Source organism: Micromesistius poutassou, assembly GCF_964030765.1.
Source record: "Micromesistius poutassou genome assembly, contig: SCAFFOLD_3353, whole genome shotgun sequence".
Taxonomy (NCBI): Eukaryota; Metazoa; Chordata; class Actinopteri; order Gadiformes; family Gadidae; genus Micromesistius; species Micromesistius poutassou.
The window spans coordinates 11947-35930 of NW_028176973.1; the positions used below are offsets into that span (position 1 = coordinate 11947).

General features: G+C 45.1%; 1 protein-coding gene across 1 annotated transcript; it reads left to right on the forward strand.

Moving 5' to 3' along the window:
- Positions 1–1148: 1148 nt before the first annotated feature.
- On the forward strand, positions 1149–23788 carry LOC311377429 (uncharacterized protein; the record flags this gene model as incomplete). The annotated part of the gene is given in 22 exon segments (XM_084491322.1): positions 1149–1240; positions 1482–1615; positions 2103–2223; positions 2850–5471; positions 5906–6023; positions 6162–6230; positions 6551–6699; positions 7179–7309; positions 7598–7740; positions 11354–11527; positions 11924–12129; positions 13054–14010; positions 14782–14900; positions 17195–17301; positions 18474–18673; positions 18872–18948; positions 19178–19305; positions 19726–19896; positions 20379–20543; positions 21034–21229; positions 22942–23081; positions 23669–23788. Coding segments are annotated over 22 exon segments (6339 nt in total), but the record flags the coding sequence as incomplete, so codon positions are not given.
- Between the last annotated feature and the right edge of the window lie 196 nt (positions 23789–23984).

The following is a 23984-nucleotide window of genomic DNA, read 5'->3' on the forward strand; positions in this document are numbered from 1 at the left end:
GGTCCTGAACAGCACCGCTGAGATGGTGTTGGAAGTAAGTGTCACCCAAAACAGTTTAGTGTAGTTCCCTACGCTTTTTTGCTGCTTGATCTGCCTGGACATGGACTGTGGGATTGGGTGTATTATATGTCACAAATGTGTTGTTGTAGGGGATGTTTTATGTTTTGAATGTACCCTTAATGTCTTTTCCTTTTCTTTTTTTTTTTTTTACAGTTTGAGCCAACTTGGTGCATGTGCACAAAAAATACCCTCTTGGGGCAAATAAAGTTATATTATTTTATATAATCAACCACCATAACCATTAAATTAACAAAAAATAAGCAGGATTGTGCTTTGATTGACTGATCAATCGTTTTTAACTCCCAGATAATATTAGACTTCTATATACAAAATCGTCCAATGTAAGACATTTCCCTCTGCTCTCTGTTCTGTGATCCTTTACAGATTTGTTTTGACCTAATAGTCCTCCTGCCGTGTCGGGACTGATACAACAAAATATGAATATGTTTTGCATATATTTGACTAGGTCTTGACACCAACGGGTCCCTTAACATGTGAACGCCTGCTGCGTCCCTATGATTGGCTGTTGCACTCTGAGTGCTTGGACCCTGAGGCGTGGAAAGCCCTCATTTGCCAGAACATGACCAACCTGGAACAGAGCCTGGCAATGGAATGGTGGCCTCTGTTCCAGATGGTAATTACCATGAAACACACTAGTATTGATCTTTATTTAATTGTACGGCTCTAACATTTGTGTCCAATGGCAACCATCGCTGCCCTTCATTTCATAAATAAAAGCAGTACAATTTGATTTCATAGTTACTACCAATACCATTTTTTTTTCATTACCGTGTGTGTATCAATTCCAAGTTATGATCGATACTTATTGTGATACAAAACATATTGGCTTATGTCATTCGTATTGGTCTGCAATTTTGTGCAACTAGGTTTTAATGTTACTTTGTGCTGATTTACCATTTGTAGGACATTTCATTAGTGAGACATATCACATGTGTGTGTGTGCTTTCTGTTGTCCCCAGGTAGAAGAAGGCTACATGAACATCTTTAGTCACCAAGGCAACAACGTCACCCTTCCCATGATCCTCTCTGAGTGGCACAAGCTGTATAACAACACAATGAACTTTCCAATGTTCATAGACACAATGTTTTGGAACTACCTCTCTGACTCCTGGATGTCGGAGAACAACGGTGACGATATGACAGAAACTCTCCTTCAAAGGTCTCATGAAAATCCATTCAACAACATTACAGTTGCATGTTGTTTAAATGCATGTCAGTCAAAAAATAACTTTCTACTTAAAGCAAATCAAAGCTTTAACACTGCTCATTTGTAATACGTTAATCACACAATAATCAAATATGTATAACATATAGCACAGCTGGACAGCAGCCAGCTCGTATTGCAGTGTACCTGTTTCCATGCATCCACTCTGCAATGTTGTTCCCCTTGGGTTCCTCAGTGTCATGTCGGCCGTGGCAAGTTTGGGCGAAGGCATCGAGAGGAGCCCGCTGTGGCCCCAGCTGGGCCCCTATGTGCACATGACCTCGTGGGTCCTGAACTACAAGCCTGGCAACACCACAGAGCCGGCAGACTGTGAGTCCTCCATCCCCTGTGCACTTTTGTTAGTTTCTCCCTTCTCTTTGGGTCTGCTCAAACCCATGTATTGAATGAGCAACATGTGAACGTGTGATGATGGTTTATGTGTAATTGAGTTTTGTTTGTGCTTTGCTGTTTTATTGAACAAGATGCACACATTTACATACTGAGGACAAAAGAAAAAGAAAAAAAATCAACCCCCCAACCATTCTCTCTGAAACACATTAACCAAAACAAATATACTATGTATCTATGTATACATGACACACATAGAACAATGCCAGACAATGTCACATGCAAATATATAGTACCATATCACAGATTAAAAAAAGACAAGGGGTCAGAGCCCTCTCCCCACACTGATATACACAAATTATGCTTTAATGTTTTAAAGAAAGGACCCCAGATCTTATGTGACTGTTGGCTTGACTTACTCTGTGTTGTTCATATGTTTAAGTATTACTTCTCTGTCCCCCAACTGAAGGTGCCTTTGATTTGCCAACCATGGATGTGTACTGCAATGCTAATGTGGACTGGCCACGGTTTGTTCAAGTAGCAGCACAGACTTTGATGGCCCTTCCAACACAGCCAGAGATTTTGATCAGGTAACATTTTTCAGAGGTATGGGTAGTCTTGCATATCAGACTGTCGATGAAAATCTAAATATGATCTGATCAAATCTGGGTTTCACATTCTTTTGCATTTGTTTTGACCACTCAATTGCCTGGAAGTGGGGATCTGTAAGGGTGTCATTTGGGAACATAAACTCAGCTAGCATTAGTCAACTGTAGAAATGTGTCGGTAAAGGTTTCAAATCAACACCGTGTGGACTATTGTAACACACTAACAGACACTCAAATCCCCTTCTGAAAACTCATTCACTCACTGGAATGCATTTTCTTTGGTAGATTATCTCACATCACCACAGAAGTTCTGTAGCATAGTAGAACTGTTGGATCCCTGGTTATGTTATGGGCTGGGCTGGCTGTCTGTCTGTCTTTAAAACCTATATACCCGCTTAAAATAATCATCCAATGTCATTGGATGAATTTGGTTACACTCAAATAGATGTTGCACTTAATGCTGATTCATATTATATAAACAGTAATTGTGTGTATACAATTAACTTGTTTATAATATTGTAAAATAATATATACCATGCTGCAATTTTCTTTTTATTGACCCCTGCTTTTTTTCTAATTGCCACGTTTCCTATCCATGCACTCTGTAGCCACCTCAAGGGAACAGTGAGTCTACTGGAACACATCTACGGCAACATCTCGAGAGGCTTGATCGCATTACACCTCCCACAACAAATACCTGGGGGTGATGCACTGTCTCACTACATGATCAACCTGATAGAACAGCTGCGTGGCTTTGCACTAAATCTAGCCAACCTCAAGGACAGTGACATTTCCAACTCTGATCAGATGCTCCCCAACATCTATAATCTTCTCCAATCCACTGGTCTGACGCCACTGATGCCCCTGTTTGGGAGCAGTGCATCCATTAACGCCTCCACTGTTCTGGAAGTTGCCCTGAAGCTGGGAAGGCAAAACCAACACCTCTTCACCTTCAATGAAAGCGACCCCACGCTGCCAGATCTGGAGCAGTTGATCATAAACTTGCTGTCCATGGAGGGAAATCTCACCCTTCCACTGTCTCTCAGCATGGGACACACGCTGCTCACATATTCCGGGTACCTGCGCCCAGAGGACCTGGCCGGCCTCCAGCTGGCCATTCAACCTTACACCAACCAGACCTCAGCGGGCTTCACAGAGACTGTGCTCTCTGCCATGGAGGTACTGAATACGCTGACGAATGCCCCTGGTGGCGACCCTACAAACATCATCGTGGCCTATGTTCAACAGCTCCAGCGGTTCTTGATTTCGGCACTCAGACTGCGTCGAATCGATCAAGTCTGGCTATCAAGTGGGCAACTTAGTCCAGGTCAAGTCACCAACCTCCACCTGGTCACAGTTGACCTCCTCAAACTGCTGTCCCCAGAGGGCCTCCAAAGTCTCGCCCAGGCCGGACCCAACGCCACCCAGCAGCTCATCATGCAGAAACTTCTTGCGTTCCTCCCAGTCAAGGTCCAGCTCCTTGCCACTGACCTTGTCCAGGAGGTCCAGCTGCTGAATGGTCAGTTGTCATTCTGTACATCAACAGGACAGGACTGTGTTGCCAGCCTTTCTGAAATCATCAAGTTCTTGCAGCAAGTCGCGACGATGTTGCAAGCGACCGAAGGGAACGTCACCATCCAGATAGCGCCGACCAATCCTTTCCTGCAAACTCCGTCGTCTCTGCACATGACCACCGCTGTCTTTTCACTTCTCCTGCCTCATAAAGATGTGCGGCACTTTCGATTGATCAACCAGACTCTCCATTTCATCACATTGCTCATGGACACACCACAGCCTACTGTAGCCCAGGCCCAGGACGCCCTAAGAGTGTCCCACCTCACTCTGGCAGAGCTGGAAGAGTTTGCTGCTCTGTTGGGAGCTGCCGACACCAACAGCCTGCTGGTAAACATCGTGGGCCTCATTGATGTCCAGCAGTGTTTCACACCACTGCTGGGCCCGAGCATCCACTGTGCCACAGGCTTGATCAACAGAGTCACTAGCTTTCTCGCAAATATTCCCGTGCTCCGCAACGAGTCCCTGATTTTTGCCCTCATTCCGGAACTCCTCAACAAGTCCATTGCCAATGCCGAAGGTGCAATCTACTACAACAATCCACATGTGTCGACCGTACTGATTCTGAACGACACCCTGGCCAATGTCATGGTGGGCCTGCATCAGCTGAATCTCAGCTCGCCTGAGCTCATGCAAGAGTTCAGAGTTCTACACAACCTGTTGGAACTTGCCTCCATATATCCCTACAGCATGCCTCCCTTCTCCAACAACACCATGATTGATGCCCAGTATCAGGCCCAACTGGAGATCATCCAGTGGTACATTAGAAAGCTGGAGAATATCACCAGCAGCAGTGAAGTGGCAAGCCTTCTCTATCCTATATACCGCACGGTGGAACTATCGGTTGCTATTCAACTGGCGTCAACTAACTTCTCTCAGTTTGTCAGTAATGAGGTGACAAATCTGGTTGTCAACCTTGAATACCCTATAGATGGGTCAGGGGTGACCAGAATCGGGCTGGTAATCATTAAGCTGGTAAGGGAGCAGATAAAAACCATCTTGAATAATTTACAGCTTCAAAATGACTTAGAGCAGAGTCTTGGATATCAACCTATGTTAAACGCCAACACCCTGAATGCCTTATCATATCAAACTGGGCTGTATCTGGATCTCATAGGCAACTGGATGAGAAACCCTAACGTCACCACAGTCTTCAACAGCATCTTAAACTGGGAAAACTCTAGCCTGAACCTATCCACCCCAGGGAACGACATCCACCAACTGCTGCAGTCCGTCGCATATTACCTCAACGAAGAGCAGCTGGCCTACTTCTCAGTCATCAGCAACGGCACCCAGGTCATTCACAAGGCTCTGTCTGCGGCGGAGCAACCGGGCGGTCTCCAGAGCGACGGGTTCTCAGAAGCCATTGTGGAAGCGGTCGGACAGGTGATGCAAATCCTGGACCCTGAGGCCCCAGGTCCCCTGCAGCAAAACGTCTTGGCCATCACAGCAGAATCCCTCCAACTTATCGTCAACCCTGACATGAGCTTCGCCACGGGACGCAACATCTCCTTGCAAATCCTGAGAAGGGCAGAGATGCTCGTCGAGCAAATCCTGCCCGATGAGGTTGCTGATTATGTGATCCCTGGAATCCAGATCATCGCCACCTACTTTAAGACCATCTCTATGATTGATGGACAAGACAAGTGGAATCAGATGTAAGTTGCATTTTTTTCACTTTTGTTAAAGGGGTAATCTTAAAGATTCTCATGTAAATAAGTGTCTGTAAATTCACCTAGAATTCATCTATTGCCGTGTACGTCAACACATTGGGGATTGAGCCTATGGCTCCCTGATGAAGGCCCTTGCATTTGCAGTATTATGAATGTTACGAAGTGGCTACACTGTTTGTATCTGTGGGAAAAATGACCACTTAACGCACAAGGTGTCCCCAAAGATAATGAAGTGGCAATCTTTGGGATTGCCACGTGGTATGGGTGAAAATAAAAGTAATGGAATTGATTATTTGGATTTGTCTCTTGCACTAGTAAAAGTTATAGAAAATGTTGATTTGAGAAAATGAATGATTTTGAGCTCAAAGCAGGCAAGGTTAAAACATGTTCATGATGCACGTCCATGTGTTTTTCTCAAGCATTTTGAACGAGTTGGAGACCATCCAAGGATTCCTCCCCGAAAACAGCACAGCTGAAGCCTACCTAACCACTATCATTGACATCACTTACTCATTAATGGCAAACGGTAAAGGCAAGTGTGCCTTGTCACTGTTCTTTTGTGTAGATAGTATGCACATAAATCCCAATGCATGAAATTGAAAGTCCAACTGCCATGTTAACAATTGCAAAGGTTTGTTCTTGAAATAACATTTGATTTATGCTATGTTTTCAGAAAACATGACTCTCTGGGCCAGTTTTGGGAACTCATCATCAATGGGAGAATTGACCATAGTTATCAGTCAGGTAAAAGTCCTACAAAGACCTGTTACAAGTTGGAATATTCCACTTTCATTATCTAAGAACAAAATGCTGTGTAGGTTACTATCTGATACAATTACTACAACTACTTCTGTTAAGTTTTGAATTCATTGTCAATAACTAGTCATAATTAGTTATAATAGTTATAATAATACAAAATAATTGTAAATAGTACTACAATAAGATGACAACATAGACTGTCAAATTGTACTTCTAGGGCGACTTCTAGACTGTCAAATTGTACTTCTAGGGCGACATCGCAATCCTCTTGCTTTTCATCAAACTAAAATAGTATTTCTCCCCAGATTCAAATGCTCCTAAACAAAGTGTGGCCCGCATTCACGGAATACCTAGGGTTTCCCAGCAGGGTTCCACCCATCATGAGCTTTGTTGACCTGGCACATGTTCTGGAACAAATCGTGACTGGTACTGCAAACCCAGGGACCTGGTACAAGTAAGCTTGATTGCCCTGACAGAGGTGGGAAATATTGTGAAAGTAAAAATCACGCCATATTTTGATCAAGGTCATCTGGTCATATTTTATTTGATAAAATAGTATAATATTCACTGGCAACTACACAATCCAAAAATGTGATTATGAACGTGACACAGTGTCAAACGATGTTTGAAATGCTGGCGGGACACGTCTGCACCATTACAGCAAGCAGCTCTCAAGTGAATTCTTACGAGTACCAATCAAGCTCTTATTCGCAATAATTTAATTCTCACCCATAAGGATATATTTCTGTCGAATGACACTAGGTCCATTAAAAGCTAAAACGGCTTGCGATTCACCATAACATCATCTGTATCTCTCTTTGAATAGCAGCGTGGGATACTGATGGTGGGGCGCTTTGGACTAAGTCGTCGGGTATTAAATGCAGGGCTTGTTCAGTTTTCCCTGGAAGCCAACGTCGCTGCGTTTTGTCACAGGCTGGAGATGATGCTGAACACGCTGCTGTCGATGCTCCAAGAGACGTCCCTGTGGGAGGACGACGTGTCTGTCGTCTTGATCATTGAGACCATTTTACAGACACAGGTTCAGACCATGCAAGCTCAGAATGGTGAGTTTCCTAAACAGCAGAGAGCCTACTAGGCTTCCCTTGATACTTCTCCATAGTGCAACTATTATATACTGATATACAGTATAGTAGTATATCTGTATGTAAACGTACTGACTTTGCTTAACCAAAAATAACACAGACTATCAATTCATTATATAAATTCAGTCGTGTACCATGATGTTAGCTGTTTTTAAGCGTATTTAAAAAAAATTTTTTACCATGAACATTACATCACTTCAGTAATCACTCATTATTTTTTTGTATGGTTTTCTTAACCATCCCATGTAGCATTGATACAGAGCCTTCACGGACCACTCGTCACACTGACAGCAGAACTCACCCAGTCCATAAATAGCAGCCATCTCAACTGGTCTGTCATCCAGGATCAACTCCAGGTCGCTATTGTGCGCACGGTGATGGCTGCCGGACAGGTTAGACTGCTGTCATTTTCCTCTCTGACTTATGCACTGATTTGTAAAAGAGATTGAGTTTAACAATTTTGCATGACGTAAAGATATCAGGTTGTCAAATGGCATGCAAAGGAATGCATGGTATCTTCTGGATACCTAATCTTGTTGCGTGATGTGGTTTCTAATCTTGGTGACAGGAAATATTTTGTGGCTGTTCCTTTGGCATCGCCTGTACAGTCTGTTCCCATATATGTACATGTATGGGTACATGTTGTTTTTTAAATGTCACGCAATAAAAAGTCATTCTTCATATTAGAAAAGTTGGGTTAGGTTAATTTAACCTAAATTAAAATGACCTAATGACCTTAAAATGATCAACGCTAGGTTAAATATTGGCTCTTGAACATTATATTTCTGAGATATGTAATTGTTTATATCTTTGTACCAGAACTTAAATGTTTGATAACAAATAGCGTAATCAGCTACATTTAGATATTAACTAGAAAAACATTGGTTAATATCTGAAAATGAAACTTTCATAACACATATGATAAAAATACTCTGAGATTTAACCAGGTGTTAAAAGACACAAAATATGTCCAAAGCATTAGTTTGATATTTGATGTATGGACTTCCCAAAAATACAGACATCTGTGTCCATTACAACCATTGACGGCTGCAATCCTCATTACAACATACTGTAGCATACAGTATGTTGTAATGAGGATACTCTCCAAATGTATTTTATACTGTAGCATACAGTATGTTGTAATGAGGATACTCTACAAATGTATTTTATAGCTGTAGCATACAGTATGTTGTAGCTTTCATCAGCTTTAGATCAATAGCCTGCTATGGTGGTGACACAATAGCTGCTTTCACATATGGACATGCATCCGTCTATTCTCCGTCTATTCTACGGAGGTGCCGTATATGTGAATGACATATCCTGACATTGGACCTCCTGAAAAAATACTACCCCCGAGGTAGTATGTTCTCCGGAGGAAATGCTAATTACCTTATATGTGAATGAGCAGTAGGATGTCGGCAGTTCACACCGGTTGAGTGGGCGTGTTGATGACGCTTTGGTCTACGTTTGTATGTCATTAAGTGGCACCCGCACCCTAATCGATAATCAGCTTATTGCCCTTTGTTCGCTGAATGGTTTAAAAAATATTTTAATGTGGCACTGCTTTTCAGTCATTCGTGGTGAACGCTAAATGATAGGTCTTATCGTAACCCTCAAAGTACGCGTCATACAATAAATTACAATACATGAGTTCACAGCTGTACGCGTATATAGAACACCTTACACCTTTCCTGCTGTCGGCTCCCAAACCGTAGTCAAGGAGCACAGGAGGAACATTCTCTCGTGGGTAACAGCAGTGGATCTGCTTATAGGTTTGAATATGGTCGGAATAAAGCGGACTCGTTCATTAATTCACTAAACTGACACACGCTACCGCTCGCTCTCCTCGCTCGTCCACTCACACACACACACAGCCATTCTCGCACACACACACAGCCATTCTCGCGCACACACTGCCATTCTGGTGCACACACATGCGCTAACTCTCATTAACACTTATTATTGACAACAGTTAGCTGAACATTATAGGGTCCCGTCCTTCCACTCCGTTTTCTCAGTTAAACACAAAAATCAACTACATTTGTCCCAGTGTTTGTTTGATGTGAAATGAAGACAAAAAAGACGCTCTCTTCCTCTGGTAACGCAGTCGTTCGCGACGCCTTTCTTGTTTGTCGTTTCTTCTATTTGTCTTTAACTCATGCTCCAATCTTTCATCGATCGATATGGATGTTGTGGATGCAACGGAATATATGCATCGCTGCAGCAACATTTAAGATGATTGCGAGTTCTGCCCATTCTGCCTGTGCGCTGTCTGCGGTCAAACCAAAACAAACCCGATCCCGCCTCTTGCGAACCTCGACCCTACGTCATATCCCGCCCCTTGCAAGCCCGCCCCCCTTAAGCAGCCGGAGATTCTACTGATGACTGAGCGACACCGATCTCCGCATATCGGGCATCAAGTGTGAATAAGTGTGAATGACCCTTACGGTGGAACCTCCTGCTCTACACATGCGGAGAAAAGACGGAGGTCATATGTGAAAGCAGCTAATGAATACAGATCAGGGGACTCACTGTGTATTCACCCACTCAAACTTTGTTTAGTGTTTAAAGTGAACTGGTTCAAACTAGGGATGTCACGATACCAGAAATTTAGTAGTCGATACCAATACCAGTGAAATTCCACGATTCTCGATACCCAATTCGATACCACGGTCAAAAACAAAACAATAAATCCCATGTACTTTATTTATTAAAAACATTTAAACATTCCAAAAAACAGTGGCACTGGCATGTAGCCTTCAAGTAATGAATAAAAATAAACCACTATTAACATTACAAAAAAAGAACAGTGGCATGTAGCGTTCAAGTAATAATAATTTTTAAAAAATAATACGCGCTGAAAGCAGGCTCATGCAGCTATGCGGCTGGCGTTTACACTTGCGTGCATGGCGGGGTTTAAAACATAACTTCCAACCTAATATTAAGTAATATAACGCAGCTGCGCAAGGCAGCCACAGGAGACGCCAACATTGTTTTCAACTGCTCGGTACCGCGCCGTATTAATTAACCAAGTTTTGAAAAGAAAAAGTATTTGAAGCGAATAAGCAACGCTGTTTTTGATTTGTTTATTTGGTTTTGAACGAATAATTTTGGATGCATGCATCGGCTTTGAGTTGGTTTGTTTACTTTGAAATTGCATACGCTCGCAACACACACGCACACGCGCACACGCACGCACACATTCACCGCCGCACCTACTACAACCTGCCGATCTTCAATCAAAACATCAAGTAAGTGATGCCGAACGCAGTCGTACCATGCGTGTTTAGAAGCGCAACATTGAAACGGGTCCCGTCTGAAACAGTCGCGCGGCGCAGCGTTCCAAACGCAAAGTACTTCCAGACGAGACTCTTGTTATTCTTTTTATCGACGAGTCGAGGCGGAGCCGTCGCACTCGCTGCAGCTGCCGTCTTCCATGTTCCCGTGTAGGTGTATATGCTGCCCACGTGACGTACAGCGGAATTGCATCCTCGGTACCTACGGTACTAAGAAAAACGAGTACCGTCACGTTTTTTGAATTTTGGTATCGACTTGGTACCGAAGTATCGGTTCTCGTGACATCCCTAGTTCAAACCTGTTTTTTGAAACCTGTCAAGGTCATACTGGAACATTTTCGAAATGCGGTGACATGGGTGTGTCAGGTATTTAGAAATACATACAAGCCCAGAGTGTAAAATATCAGAGACATTACACATGAAGCAGGTTAGAGTGTGATCTTCGACCTGCGTCCTGTGACCATTTGGTGGGAGATGGTTTGAAGGACAGTTGATCCACCGATGCAGGACCACTGCCCTTCACGTCTCCCTCTCACTTCACTCAAAAACATCCTGCTTTGTCTGCGTCATCCCCTCTATCTCCATTGTATGTCGGCCCTGCAGAACAGGTTTAGCTTTTTCTTTTCAACAACAAAGCTCTTTTACGAACAAAGAGAGGGATATTGTTGTCTGTCTGCAAACCTTGCCCTCTCACCCACTCCCTGTGTAGACCAATGGGACCTTGGAATGCCTCCAGGTTCTCATGCTTTGGGAGCCTGTGAGGGCCGCGGCCGGGCTGGATATGGACACGGGCACCCTGCGGGCGTGGTGTCACGTAAGCCTGCAGCCAGTGATCCAGAGCTATGCTGCAGCTCAGACCCACTACGCCAACCTCAACATCAGCGTAAGTGCTGTGCTGCTCCCTGCTGAGGCAAATAGAGAACAGATTGTTTTAAACTGTATAGTAGGCCTAGTGTTTTTAAAGGGCCCATATTCTACCACCAGGTGTAAGTGTCATTAGCCATCACAAGCCATTTCTAAATCCGCCCTGCCCTCTGAATTAGTGACCTCACAAGTGGGAGTGTCCACCTAGATGTATGATGGATAGATAAGCCTATCTGCTGCTTCAGGCCATTAAGAGGGCTGGTAAGACCAGATAAGTCCAGCATCTGTATACGCACATGCGCAGAACAAGCCACCTTTGTACTTTCACATGCTGACCACTGGGTGGCAATGTTGCATCGTCAAACAAGCCTTGTCTTGCCAGATTCTACTTCTAACAATGCGCCCTTCTGAACAGAACCTCACACCAGGGGCCGCCAGTGTGACGGCTGCGGGGATAGCCATGTCCCTGCGTTCTTTGTACCACGCCTTCATCAACAGCAGCCTTGTGTCGGAGCAGCTCATCATCGCTTTATCCATAGAACTGTCCGATCTGCAGCCCCTGAGCTCCGAAGCGCAGGCTCAGTGGTACCAATACCTCCAGGAAATGCAGCTGCAAGAGAGGTGACTATTCCATAGTTATTGAGCAGCAGAAGCCGCCAGCACCTTTCACAAGCCAAAGAGATGGAGTGCGCATTCAGTGTAACAGTGTTGTCTTGCCTGCACACATGGGTGCATGCATAGGCACAAATGCAGGCATGCCCCCACACACACACACACACACAGGCACACACAGGCACACATGCACACAAGCAGGCCTGCACACACACGCAGGCAAGCACGCACGCACATATAAGCAAAGACACACACACGCACAGAGGTACGCACTCCTACATAGACACAAATTGGACAGCTCATTTACATAGTTCCTATGATATCCACATGCGTTAGCAATGAGCCAATTTGAGTCTTATGAATTGACATGTAATGATTGATGTGGTCACATTTGCACATTCGTTGCTTGATTCATTCATTTTGACTCCTTGCCTGCGGAACAGCCAAATCCACACATATAGCGGCTTAACCATGATTAATTTAGGCCCCTCTTAAAATTGATTTCCCCTTATGCTCCCGCTGTAACAATGAACCGGGCATAGTGATAAGGATCACATTCTGCATATATCGGGGAATCAATCAAGTCTGACTGCATGAGTTATAGATCATTGATCACAGCGGCAGAGTGGCTCCGGAGTCTATTATCTAGGCCGAAATGAGAAGGCTGTGTGAATGCTTTCGAAGGACGGTGATGATAAATGATTATGACTTCTTGCTTGAACTGAGAAGCGATCACATTAAGGACATATTGCATTCGGGGAAAAGTGCAAATCAATCAGAACGGCTGTTATTGTGAAGTGAAAGCAGCCTCCGACAGGGAACAGCCTTTGGACTGGCATGTTGGTTTGAAACGTTGCTATTTCACCTTGCTATACTTCCCTGTAGTCCTTACGTGAAGTCACATTAACCCGATGTTCAACGGCTTTCTTTCAGCTTGGACTCCCTCGAATTGCTCACAGATGAGCTATTGACCGTGGCCCCCTTCCTCAAGACGTACCTGGAGGCCGCGGAGAGAGCCGCACAACACCTGCTGAGCAACATGCAGCCAACGCAATACGACAACATCTCTCCGGACATTTTCGAGGAAACGGCGTACACTTTCCTGGATTCCCTGAACCTCACCGACCCCCTGTTACCCATGGTCTGGGGGAACGCCACGACACTCGACGGGCCCTCCGTCTACAACCTCATGAAGGAAGTGGTGAGCGTGATCGTGCGGACAGAGGTGTTCGGCGACATGCCCGACCTTTACCGATGCATGGAGCGCTTTGTGGCCGCCAACGCCACGCGCCTGGTGGCGGAAGAGTTGGCGGCGCTGTTGGCGTGGGCCTCCGAGAGCCCGCCGGGTCCCGGGATGGATGTGCTGCCCCGGCTCGTCTCCCTGATGCAAGCGCTCTTCAGAGCGGTCCACGACCAGCTGGAAGCCGAGCTCCCGCAGGACACCGGCTTCTTTGGAGACTTGGTGGGGGTCCTCTTCCAGGCGGTGCCGGCCATGACCCCCCCGGAAGACGACTACAGCGGGACCCAATGGGCGTCGGTCCCGTGGGGTAATCCGGACAACGGCACCATGGGGTTGGAACGAAGCGGCGTAGCTAAAGCCAGGCGCCGTCGCGAGCTCCCGGGGGGGCCGATCAGGGAGCCCATGGTGAACTTCATCGATCTGTTCTCCGTCGATTACCCGGCCCTGTTCCAGGCCGTCTCCATCGCACCCAGCCGCACGGAGGTCCTGGAGACGGCGCGCATGTTCTTTGCCAATCCAGACCTGAACGTGGTGATGAAGGGTACAGTCCAGGACTTTTTGGGGGAAGAAGAAACCTCAGACACGGAGGTGTCCATTGATGTCGTGCTGGCTGCGCTCGCCTACCTCACCAACCCGGAGGTCTATACATCGTGAGTCAGTCATCAGGCCCTGTGAAAGGGACTCGGGAAATGAGTGCTTAAAGTGGCAGTCGTGGATTGAACATATTGAGGCTCCCGTTGGGGTGGTGGGAAATACTGACACGGCGCGACGGTGTCTAGACTTGTGTGGTGTTTGTCTTCTGCATTTAAAAAACAGGAAGAAGTCAAAATACTACTAAATACTACTATACTATTCAACAACTCTGAAACCCCAACAGGAGCCTCAATCTTTATGTGTGCAATCCCTTGAAATGTGCTGTAGGCATGATTTAAGAGATGTCATTTGAGTGTAATTTGTTTGAAATACCATAACCATCCGTCAACTATTCGTGAGTGAAATGCTGTGTGAGTGTGTCTATTTTGGTTGACTGCGCCTGCATCTGTCTGAGACTATTTTGATTTTAGGCTAATTTCTGACTAATCTTCCCTGATTGGTTTTGGTAATACCTTTACCTGTCAATCATGGTGCGTGATTGCAACACTTCTCAATAGCAGAGAAACGTAGGGAGGGAGTTGAGAGGGTGGGGCGTTTTTAGAGTTGTTATAAATAAATTAATACATTAACATTCTCTGTGATCCAGTAAATATAATGAGCCTTATTGAACTGTAGGTATGCAGAGGTATATCTGTAGATAATTCCAGTATCTAAAAGTAGATACAGAGTAGCAATAACTCCAGCATGATATAAAACTCTCTCTCCTGGGAAACATGTGACGCATACCCTGACAAAACAAATGAAGCCTCATGTTTAATCTCCACCAGGCCGTGGACCGCTGGATCGATGGAGCTGCTGAGCGACGTGGCTTTCATGCTCCCAGAGGAGCTCCCCTACTCCTGGCTCATAAAGAACATCACCAGGAGCCTGGCCAGGGAAACACCAGGTACCCCACTTCACCTCATTGTACAACTCCTTTTACACCTCTACTTCTGACTCACTCGTCTGGCTAGGGAGAAAGCCCCATCGCCCAGACATGAGTAAAATGAATGTTAAATGAAGGCGTGTGTGTTTTTACCTCTCTTATTTGGTTGCATCCCTCAAGGAGATTCTTGGGTTCGCTACCCATGTGGAGATCCATACAACATGTCGCATACATACAGAAAATATTCAACACTTGTGGTACCAGAACTCCATATATTTGATTTATTCTGTGTAATTGAGCATTTAAATGTTTAAAGGGAACACTGTCTAAGAGTTGCAAGTCCCCTCGGGCTGTATCCATCCTTTGTTAATCTACCCTTTTGCTAGTTAACTTAACCTCTGGCTTGCCACCTGTTGTATTAGCAACATGTTGGAATAAACAGAGAAAAATGTCTTGTCCCGACTTTCGTAATTAAGGTTATTATGATTTTACCTTAATTTCAGGGACACTTCTGTTTAAGGTCATGCAGAATACAATATTTTTTAATGCAAATTTTTAAAGGTGCACTCTGTGTGATCCTATCGTGCCATGCCTCTAGCAGTTTACAAGCTGACTACAAGTTATTGCAGTCGTTAGATTTGCCTTCTATGCAAGCGTAGCAGCCGTACCCTTGAGTCCAAAAATATTTACAGTTGGTTAACCAACATCGCCACTTATACTTTCTCCAAAGGTTAGGATAAACAGAGAGATTGCATTTGGGCTGTTTATTAGTTGAATTATTCATCAATGCGCGCCGACAAACAACACTCTTGTGGTTGACGAAAATTGTACAGACGGCCCATTTATAAATTATGTAAATATCCCAATAACAATATGTGACCCAAAAACCGTACCTTTTGTTGGCAGCGCTTTCTTGCACAAGGGTTCAGTGACATATCCTTGTTTCAGAACTCTTTTCCCCAGACCTCAGGGTGGCAAACCATGGCAACAAGCCACCAAGTGTTCACATGACTATTTAGTTTGTGATTCAGTTTGGTGATAGAGCTGATGTGGGCTTTGTATCTTGTTAGCTGGAATGCTGAAAGGGCCCTCGACGGCCCTGGCCCCGTTCCTCCAACAGCACGGCCACTCTGGTCTGTATTTAACCTAATTAACAAAGTGGAATTCGATCACGTACTCCGCCGCAACGTCTCTCATCAACCCCCCCGCCCCCCTCCCACCCCCGTACTTCACTTGGATGGCTGTGACTGTGTGCTTTAATTGGGTGCTGGGCCGCCACACACGCACGTACGTGCCCACACACAAACACACACACACACCCACACCCACACAGGCACGTGTGCGCCGATGCACAAAATCATCCATGCACCAAGTGAAATACTTACAGCAGGGCCCGTTTGTAATTAGAATGCCCTCTAGCAGTGGAGCTCTTTCAAGATTCAACATCACTGTTGTCTAGTGTTGGTCTAATTTAATATTCTGTCATCACTGTACAGCCTCCTGAGGTGCTGCCTTTCTTGACAACTTGAAGGACTCAGAAGTGCTTTTATGTAGCATGGCAAACGATGTCCAAAGCATTCACACTCCATGCACAACACTCAAACCCCTGGCAGCAAAGTGTTTCAAACACCAATCATTTCTTTAAATAATGTAACACTTGGATTCAATTACCTTCCTTTAACAATCACAACTGTACAATCTATTCATTGTCATCCTCTTAATGACATTGTGTCATTGTTCAGTCCGTTTGCGTTGATCCAAAGTGACTTTCCTGCTAGTGAGTAGCTCGGGACAATCCTTGACACATGTGAGAGGAACAACTTCTAATGTGAGTTCATGGAAGTCTCCTAAGAAATACCATCCAGGTACCATTTCAGGATAACCACAGTTCTCGTGATGTCAGTGCTTCCCAAACTTCGCAAGAAGAGTAAAACTAGAACAACGAATGACTCAGTGGACCACATGGAGCTAGGAAGCGGTCCTCCATGAATACACCACACATGGGGAGCATCTGAATTGTGAATCAATACAGGCAGTACCAGCTGCTGTTTATGAGTGGAACACGAGAGTGGGTGCATTGGGTCCGAATCCAAAATATGAAAAGTTTTGTAAACACTGTAAACATACAGGGACTGAAAAATGGTAAACACAGAAAGCTACACTTTTTGTTCACGCTTTCAGAAGTCTGCTTGACTTTCTCTGTTGCAAGATAATTCTTCGGCTATTGAAGTATTGGTGCTTTTAATCAATGAATATCCTGATCTCCATTACCACACATGCTCTCTCTCTCTCTCTCTCTCTCTCGTGGTCCACAGAGAACCTGAGCCTGTTCCAGGAGACGTTTCATACAGTGGCTGAACTTCTCAACACCAGCACGATGGATGAACACTACCCAAACATTCTCCAACACTTCTCCTCCCAGGTTTGAACCATTTCTGGGCCTTTCTGCCATTTCTAACACTATGTACCAATAAATGTGTGCGTACAGGTACAGGTGTGCGTATGTTATACAGAATGCACATTGCTCATTGATGTACTCTTTTTTCAAGTTACAAAAGTACCAACTACTTTCTTGTGTGCCAAAGGACAACAAGGGTCTGTGATTGTCAATGTACTGCAAGTGCCCTTTAAACACTTTCACAACCACCTATTATTATGAATACAACAGATTAACACTAGCCCAAGCGCTGTGTTCATAGAGGCCTTTACTTTGGCACACCTTTTAAGACACACCACGCGCACACACACACACACACACACACACACACACACACACACACACACACACACACACACACACACACACACACACACACACACACACACACACACACACACACACACACACACACACACACACACACACAGGACACAGCAAGTCAAATTCAGTAAAAAACGATCCCATTTCATCATCGCTATCGCTGTGAAAAAACTTATACCTCTATCTCACCAGTAACTGTAACTAAGACGTCTCATCTTATCCAGATTACTGCGGCTAAGATTAGTTCTGACGCATAAAAAAATCCCGAATGGCAGTAAATGACTGATACTGCTACAGAAAAACAGTCTCATTATTGACTGGAAGGGATTGTGTTTGTGTGTGTGTGTGTGTGTGTGTGTGTGTACACACACACACACACACACACACACACACACACACACACACACACACACACACACACACACACACACACACACACACACATGCGTATGCACAGGACCCAGGTCAAATTCTGTAAAGAACTATTATAGCTATCTCTATGAAAAATGGACAACCAATACCTCTATAGGGTTCGTTAGCTAACTGTTACTAAGATGTCTTATCCAGATTACTGCGGATAAGATAATTCCCAAATGCCAGTAAATAACTGATACCGCAACGGAGAAACAGGCTCATTATTGACAGGAAGGGATTCTCGGATACATTAACTGTAACATACGAGACCATTTTCACAAGGTCGAACTCACAACAATTACACAGTAATTATCTCCCTTGCCGCCCGCCAAACATAAACTCATAGGTTCCGCCTCAGTGATCTTCCTTCATGCTCGAGCTTACCCTACTTATCTTTGTCCCCGCATGGCGTCCGTAAGGTGTGTGGGCTGGAGAACATGGAGGCCGTGTGGACCCTCTTGAGCGCCCTGCACGTGGAGCCGGGGCAACTGTGTGCTGTTCTGACGCCAACAGTGAACTTGCTAATGCAGAACCTGCCGGCAAACTATTCCAACCTGCCCGATGTCCTCTTCATCACCTTCGTTGGAGAGCCGATCACATACAATATTGACCGAGGCTGGTGGGTTAGTTTGCACTATTATGATGATGAGAAGGAAGAGGAGGAGGATGTAGTAAGAACTGTGTCCACGCTCATCTGTGTGTGTGTGTGTGTGTGTGTGTGTGTGTGTGTGTGTGTGTGTGTGTGTGTGTGTGTGTGTGTGTGTGTGTGTGTGTGTGTGTGTGTGTGTGTGTGTGTGTGTGTGTGTGTGTGTTACAGGACCACTGCATTAACTGAAAATTTTGGGTTGAACATAAGCAGCATCAAGGCTTTCAAAGTAAACATAACCCAACCAGGTAAAGTTGCATTCCTGTGTCACATTTTCATTTATAGCATGCATTGTTCAATACTGTTAAACTTCAAGAGAATAATTGCTTAATCGTATTGCAAAAATTGTATCACTAGCCCATTTTTCCTGCTGAAATTGTTGTAAAAAGAAAGAATGCATGCATATGGTACCTTTATGGTTGGGAAGCGTAAGATATCAGCAGATCAGGTTAAAACGTGGATGTGTTTCCCCCTCAGAACCGGTGGCGGTCGGAGAAATGTTCAGGGATGAGGCTGCCTTTGTGATGGACATTCAGCAGTACATGGCCTTCGACCAGCGCGCCCTCCACCTCCTGCTGAACACCACCCTGCCGAACAACCTAGCCGTAAGGGTCTGCCTGCAGGCGGTGCACTCACTCACCCGACCGTGTTTGTAGACCAGAGCAAGACGCAATGTTGTGTCTTCTCTCTTGTTTCAGTATCATTTTCGTATGAGCTCCATATGCATAATGGGCTACTCTTTAGGTCACTGTGTCCTGTTATGCATAATAACACAACAACACAATGTTTGTTATGAACAGCGTGTAGCTACGCAGTGTGGTGAGGGTTAAGGGGTTAAGCGTAGGGTTACCTACCCTTTCCCACCCTGAGGTTACCCCCTAATTATGTTATTTTAAGTCCTCGCTGATACAGGTTGTGTCAGTATAATAACACTGTCATGCAAAGTGTCACCATGCAATCGTACTAGGGTGTGTGAGATTGTAAGTAAACAATTCAACCTTCAACTGTTATTCAACATTCTGCAGACCCTCTCCTGGTTGGTCAGCCTGCGCCACTGCAGAGACTCATCGTATGGCCAGTCAGAGGAGCCAGACGCCATCATCTACAGGGCCTTCTGCTCCATGTCAGCCCAGCAGTGGTACACCTTCTCGCTGCTGGTGGCCCGCCATGTCAACAATGAGAAGCTCATCTACAGGGTAAGACCCGCCCACATTGTGACCCCCCCCGCCCCCTAAAGAAATAAAAAGGTTTAAAGGTGATTCACTGATACAAAAATGTATTGAAACTAAAGGTTGACTACAAAGTTTATTAAGATTCTGGGAAGGCTTCTGTGTTTACATGGCTAGGAATTCTGTTTATAGCAATTAGAGATAAAATAATATATGGCCTATCTGGCCATATTTTAGAAGCTGAGGTCAGAATTGCTTTATTATTTTCTGACATAAGCTTCTTTGGGTATCATGTTCGGAAAACAATACCCAAATTGTTTGAGTGACCTACAAGCCTTCATTGAAAATAAATCCCATCCAAACACAACAGCCCACGCCTAACAAAGGTCACAACCACACAAAAGCAAAAGACCTGCAACTGCAAGCGATAGAACGGATCATTCATAAACAACAAAAGCGTGAACAGGTGTCTATAAACCCTTCTCCTTGGGGCGGGGGATTCTCTCCAGCTGGTGATGTCTGAGGAGCTGCAGAGCATCGTGGGCTTCATGCTCCAGATGACCTCCTTCCTGACGGACATGATAGGCCGGCTGGGCCCCGTCGTCGAACAGCTGCAGGGCTTCCTGACCTCCGTCAACGACCTCAACCTGGTAGCCGACCCCACCTTCCGCTCCGTGAGTCCACTCGGCCACAGGCTTCACGCGTTCACGTGCACACTCGCGCATTCACGCGCACACTCACACCTTCACACGCACGCACCCTCACACTTTATATTCATACATGATTAACCTTTTTTTGTATTTTCAGTTTAACACTCAAACGTGACATTTAGTTTAGGGAACAAAATGATGCGTAGAGGTTTACCTTTTGGAAAGATCCTGGTCCAAATCGCAACGTTTTGAAAACATAGGACAACATTTAGATATAGAGTAAAATGAATGTATACAATGTATGCAAAATTCCATGTTATAAAAAGTAATATTATAGTCACATTCTAAGATCTGTGCATTTTAAAGAGATCTGTGCATTCTTCAAATTCGTCATATTACATAAACTATGAGGGCATGCTATCAGAAAGTAATTATACCTATTCCAGAATAAAAAATATGCCTTTTGGGTACATGTAAGTACAGTCTTGAAATGTCTACCTGTTTTACTCATTAGATGGTGAAAGGAATCAGAAGGGATATAAGTAGCAAGTCCATGCTCACCACCATGTCCCGAGCCCTGTGCAACAATGGCATGATGGCCCTCTTCGGCATCTCCCAGCTGACCAGCATGTCCGACACAGACCCCTCCTTACCCAAAACTGAGGAGAGAGAAGAGATGATCACCAAGTTCAAGATACCACGCGATGCTTGTATGTGAGAGAGAGAGAGAGAGAGAGAGAGAGAGAGAGAGAGAGAGAGAGAGAGAGAGAGAGAGAGAGAGAGAGAGAGAGAGAGAGAGAGAGAGAGAGAGAGAGAGAGAGAGAGAGAGAGAGAGAGAGACTTTTAAAACACCTTTATTTTTTTGTTTAAGCTGTGAAATTAGGACAATGTCACCTTGCTCTAAATAGTCCCTTATTAAAGTCACACAAATGATAAAAAAAAACACTTCCTAAAATCACCCATGATCCCTGATGTGAGAAGTCTTATACTGTTTCCTCTTCATTATATACTTCCTGTTTGAGTCTCTGGACTTCTTTCTTCAGTCTGTAGACTTCCTTATCAGTCGACCTCCCTTTCAAACCAACTTTGTCTTTGCCTTTTTTCATATTCTTTGTTTTTTGCAGAAACCTTTGAACCTTTTGTACTTTTTGTCCATACTTTTTCCCCTTCTGTGAATCGGCAGACAGTTGTGTATCAGTGTGAGGCTGGCTGTCTTCAGCACAGTGCTCCTCCTCCTCCTCCTCCTCCAATACTAGACTCAGGCTCAGACAGCTCCTCCTGCGGCCTCCCACTAGGAGCGCTTGCTGCTCCTTTCTTTGTCCGAGAGCCACTGCTGTTGTTTCCTTGTTTTCTTTTGAGAACAGTAAAAACGTTCTCCTCCACCATCAGGACTTCATCCCTATTTCTCCCTGATTCTTCTGCTGCTCTGTCTGGACTGCTTAACACAGTCCGCTCTCCTCTCCTGATCCTTTCCCTCTGTGGCTACGTTTCTTCTTCAGCTGCTGCACTCCCTGTTTTACAGTGCCATTGTCTTTCTGACACTGCTGTGTCTCTATCCCCCCACCTGCTATCTTATCTAGCCTGCTGTCTCTCTTTTGCCCCCTCCTCACCCTCTCATTTAGTCTGCTGTCTCTCTTTTGCCCCCTCCCCATCAATATCAGTCTGTCTATGTGTCTATTCTCTCACCTGCTCCCTCTAAGAAAACACTTCAAAGTCCCAGAGTTCACAAGCACAACATGACCCAAATCATCAACTTTCACCTTAAACACCAGATTAAGTTCCTTATCTTTTTTTATTGAGCACCATGAGAACCTGCCATCTGTGAAACAATGTGTTTCAGCAGCGGAGATTTACAGCCAGACTGCATTTTCCTAACCGGGGAAATTATCTTCTCGGGGCCTGGAGTTCACGGCAACAACACATTATCACCAATAAACAGCAAAATATTGGAGACAGTGACTCGTTAAGCAGGTGTAGTGAGAGGAAACATGGATACCAATGTGCAAACACGTATATAACGTGGTCGAGAACTAAACCGGTCTCGACCACTTTATTCACTTTTTCAACACTATTAACAAGGATCGACACAGTGCTGTTGAACCCATCAGTGGATTTAATACTGAGGACTTCCAGAGTTTGCAGACTGCAAAACAAGACCCCTTAAACCCCCCCCCCCCCCCCCCCAAAAAAAAAAATACTACAAAAAAACGTTGATAACACAAAGCTAATACTGACCCAGAATAAAAAGAAAAGTTGGAAAACCACTCTCTGTAGAGGCAGCAAACTATCTCTCTCTCATGCTCAGCCACTCCCACGTCTGCTGAGAGAGAGAGAGAGCGGGAGAGAGAGAGAGGGGGAGAGAGAGAGAGAGAGAGAGATGCTCCTAGCAGAAAATCTAAAAGTCTAACCCCCCCTCCTGCAGCTCCGTTCTGCATGAACCTATACCTGGACATGGTGAACACTACGGGAGGGGCCATTGCCTGGGCCTTCCTCAAGCCCATGCTGATGGGCCAGGTCCTGTTCACCCCCGACACCCCCACCACCAGGGCCATCATGGAGAAGGTGCACGCACGCACACACACACACACACACTCGCACGCACGCACGCACGCAGACACACGCACACACAAACACAAACAAACAAACACACACACACACACTCACTTTGAGGGTTCGGGTTAAGTTGTTTGAAATATAGACTCCCCAACAACAGGTGAATAATGCACTGACCACTGCAAGGCCCTTGTTCCAAAAGCTCTGTGCCCATAACCCTCCGTGATCAAAAGAGGATAGTAAATGATAAAGATTTTTTCTGCTTTAGTCAATAACTCCTGTAGCTTGATAATGATTCTTAATCATACGGATATTAGATTATCCCGACACACTGGTGCTGGAGCCCAGTGGCTGTGAGTTCAAATCCCTCTGCACAGTACAACGAAAGGAAGCCTTTCAGTTTATTTTTCTTCGAGATGCTTTCACGTTTCCTAATGGTCCCCAGTGGCGTGGATCAGCAGGCTCCACTTTGTTTGTTTGTGTGCACATCTGGCTTGGATGCTTGGCAACCCGTAATCGTGACTCGCGGCTATATTTATGCACATTGTATTTTTAACCACACAATTCGTCTTTTTAATTCCCCCGCTCTCTCTTAGTCCAACGACACGCTGCGTGAGTTTGGGAACCTGAAGCAGTACTCGGCGGACTGGATCGAATCCTCCGACCTCCTCGTTAACTCCACCAAGTTGCTCACGGAGACCCTGCCCATGCTGAAGGTAAGGCGCGTCCACACCCCCGGACCAGTGACTTCCACCTCACCTCCTCGCTATTCTCCACCATTCCCTCTGCTCCCAGCCTACCCCCCTCCTGGGAAAGTGCCTCCTCGATAGTTCCGCTGTGGCTTTTGCAAGGTGTCATGCGGCTGAATCCTAATACGTTATCTCTCTCCTCTCTGCTCGCTCCTCCCCCCCC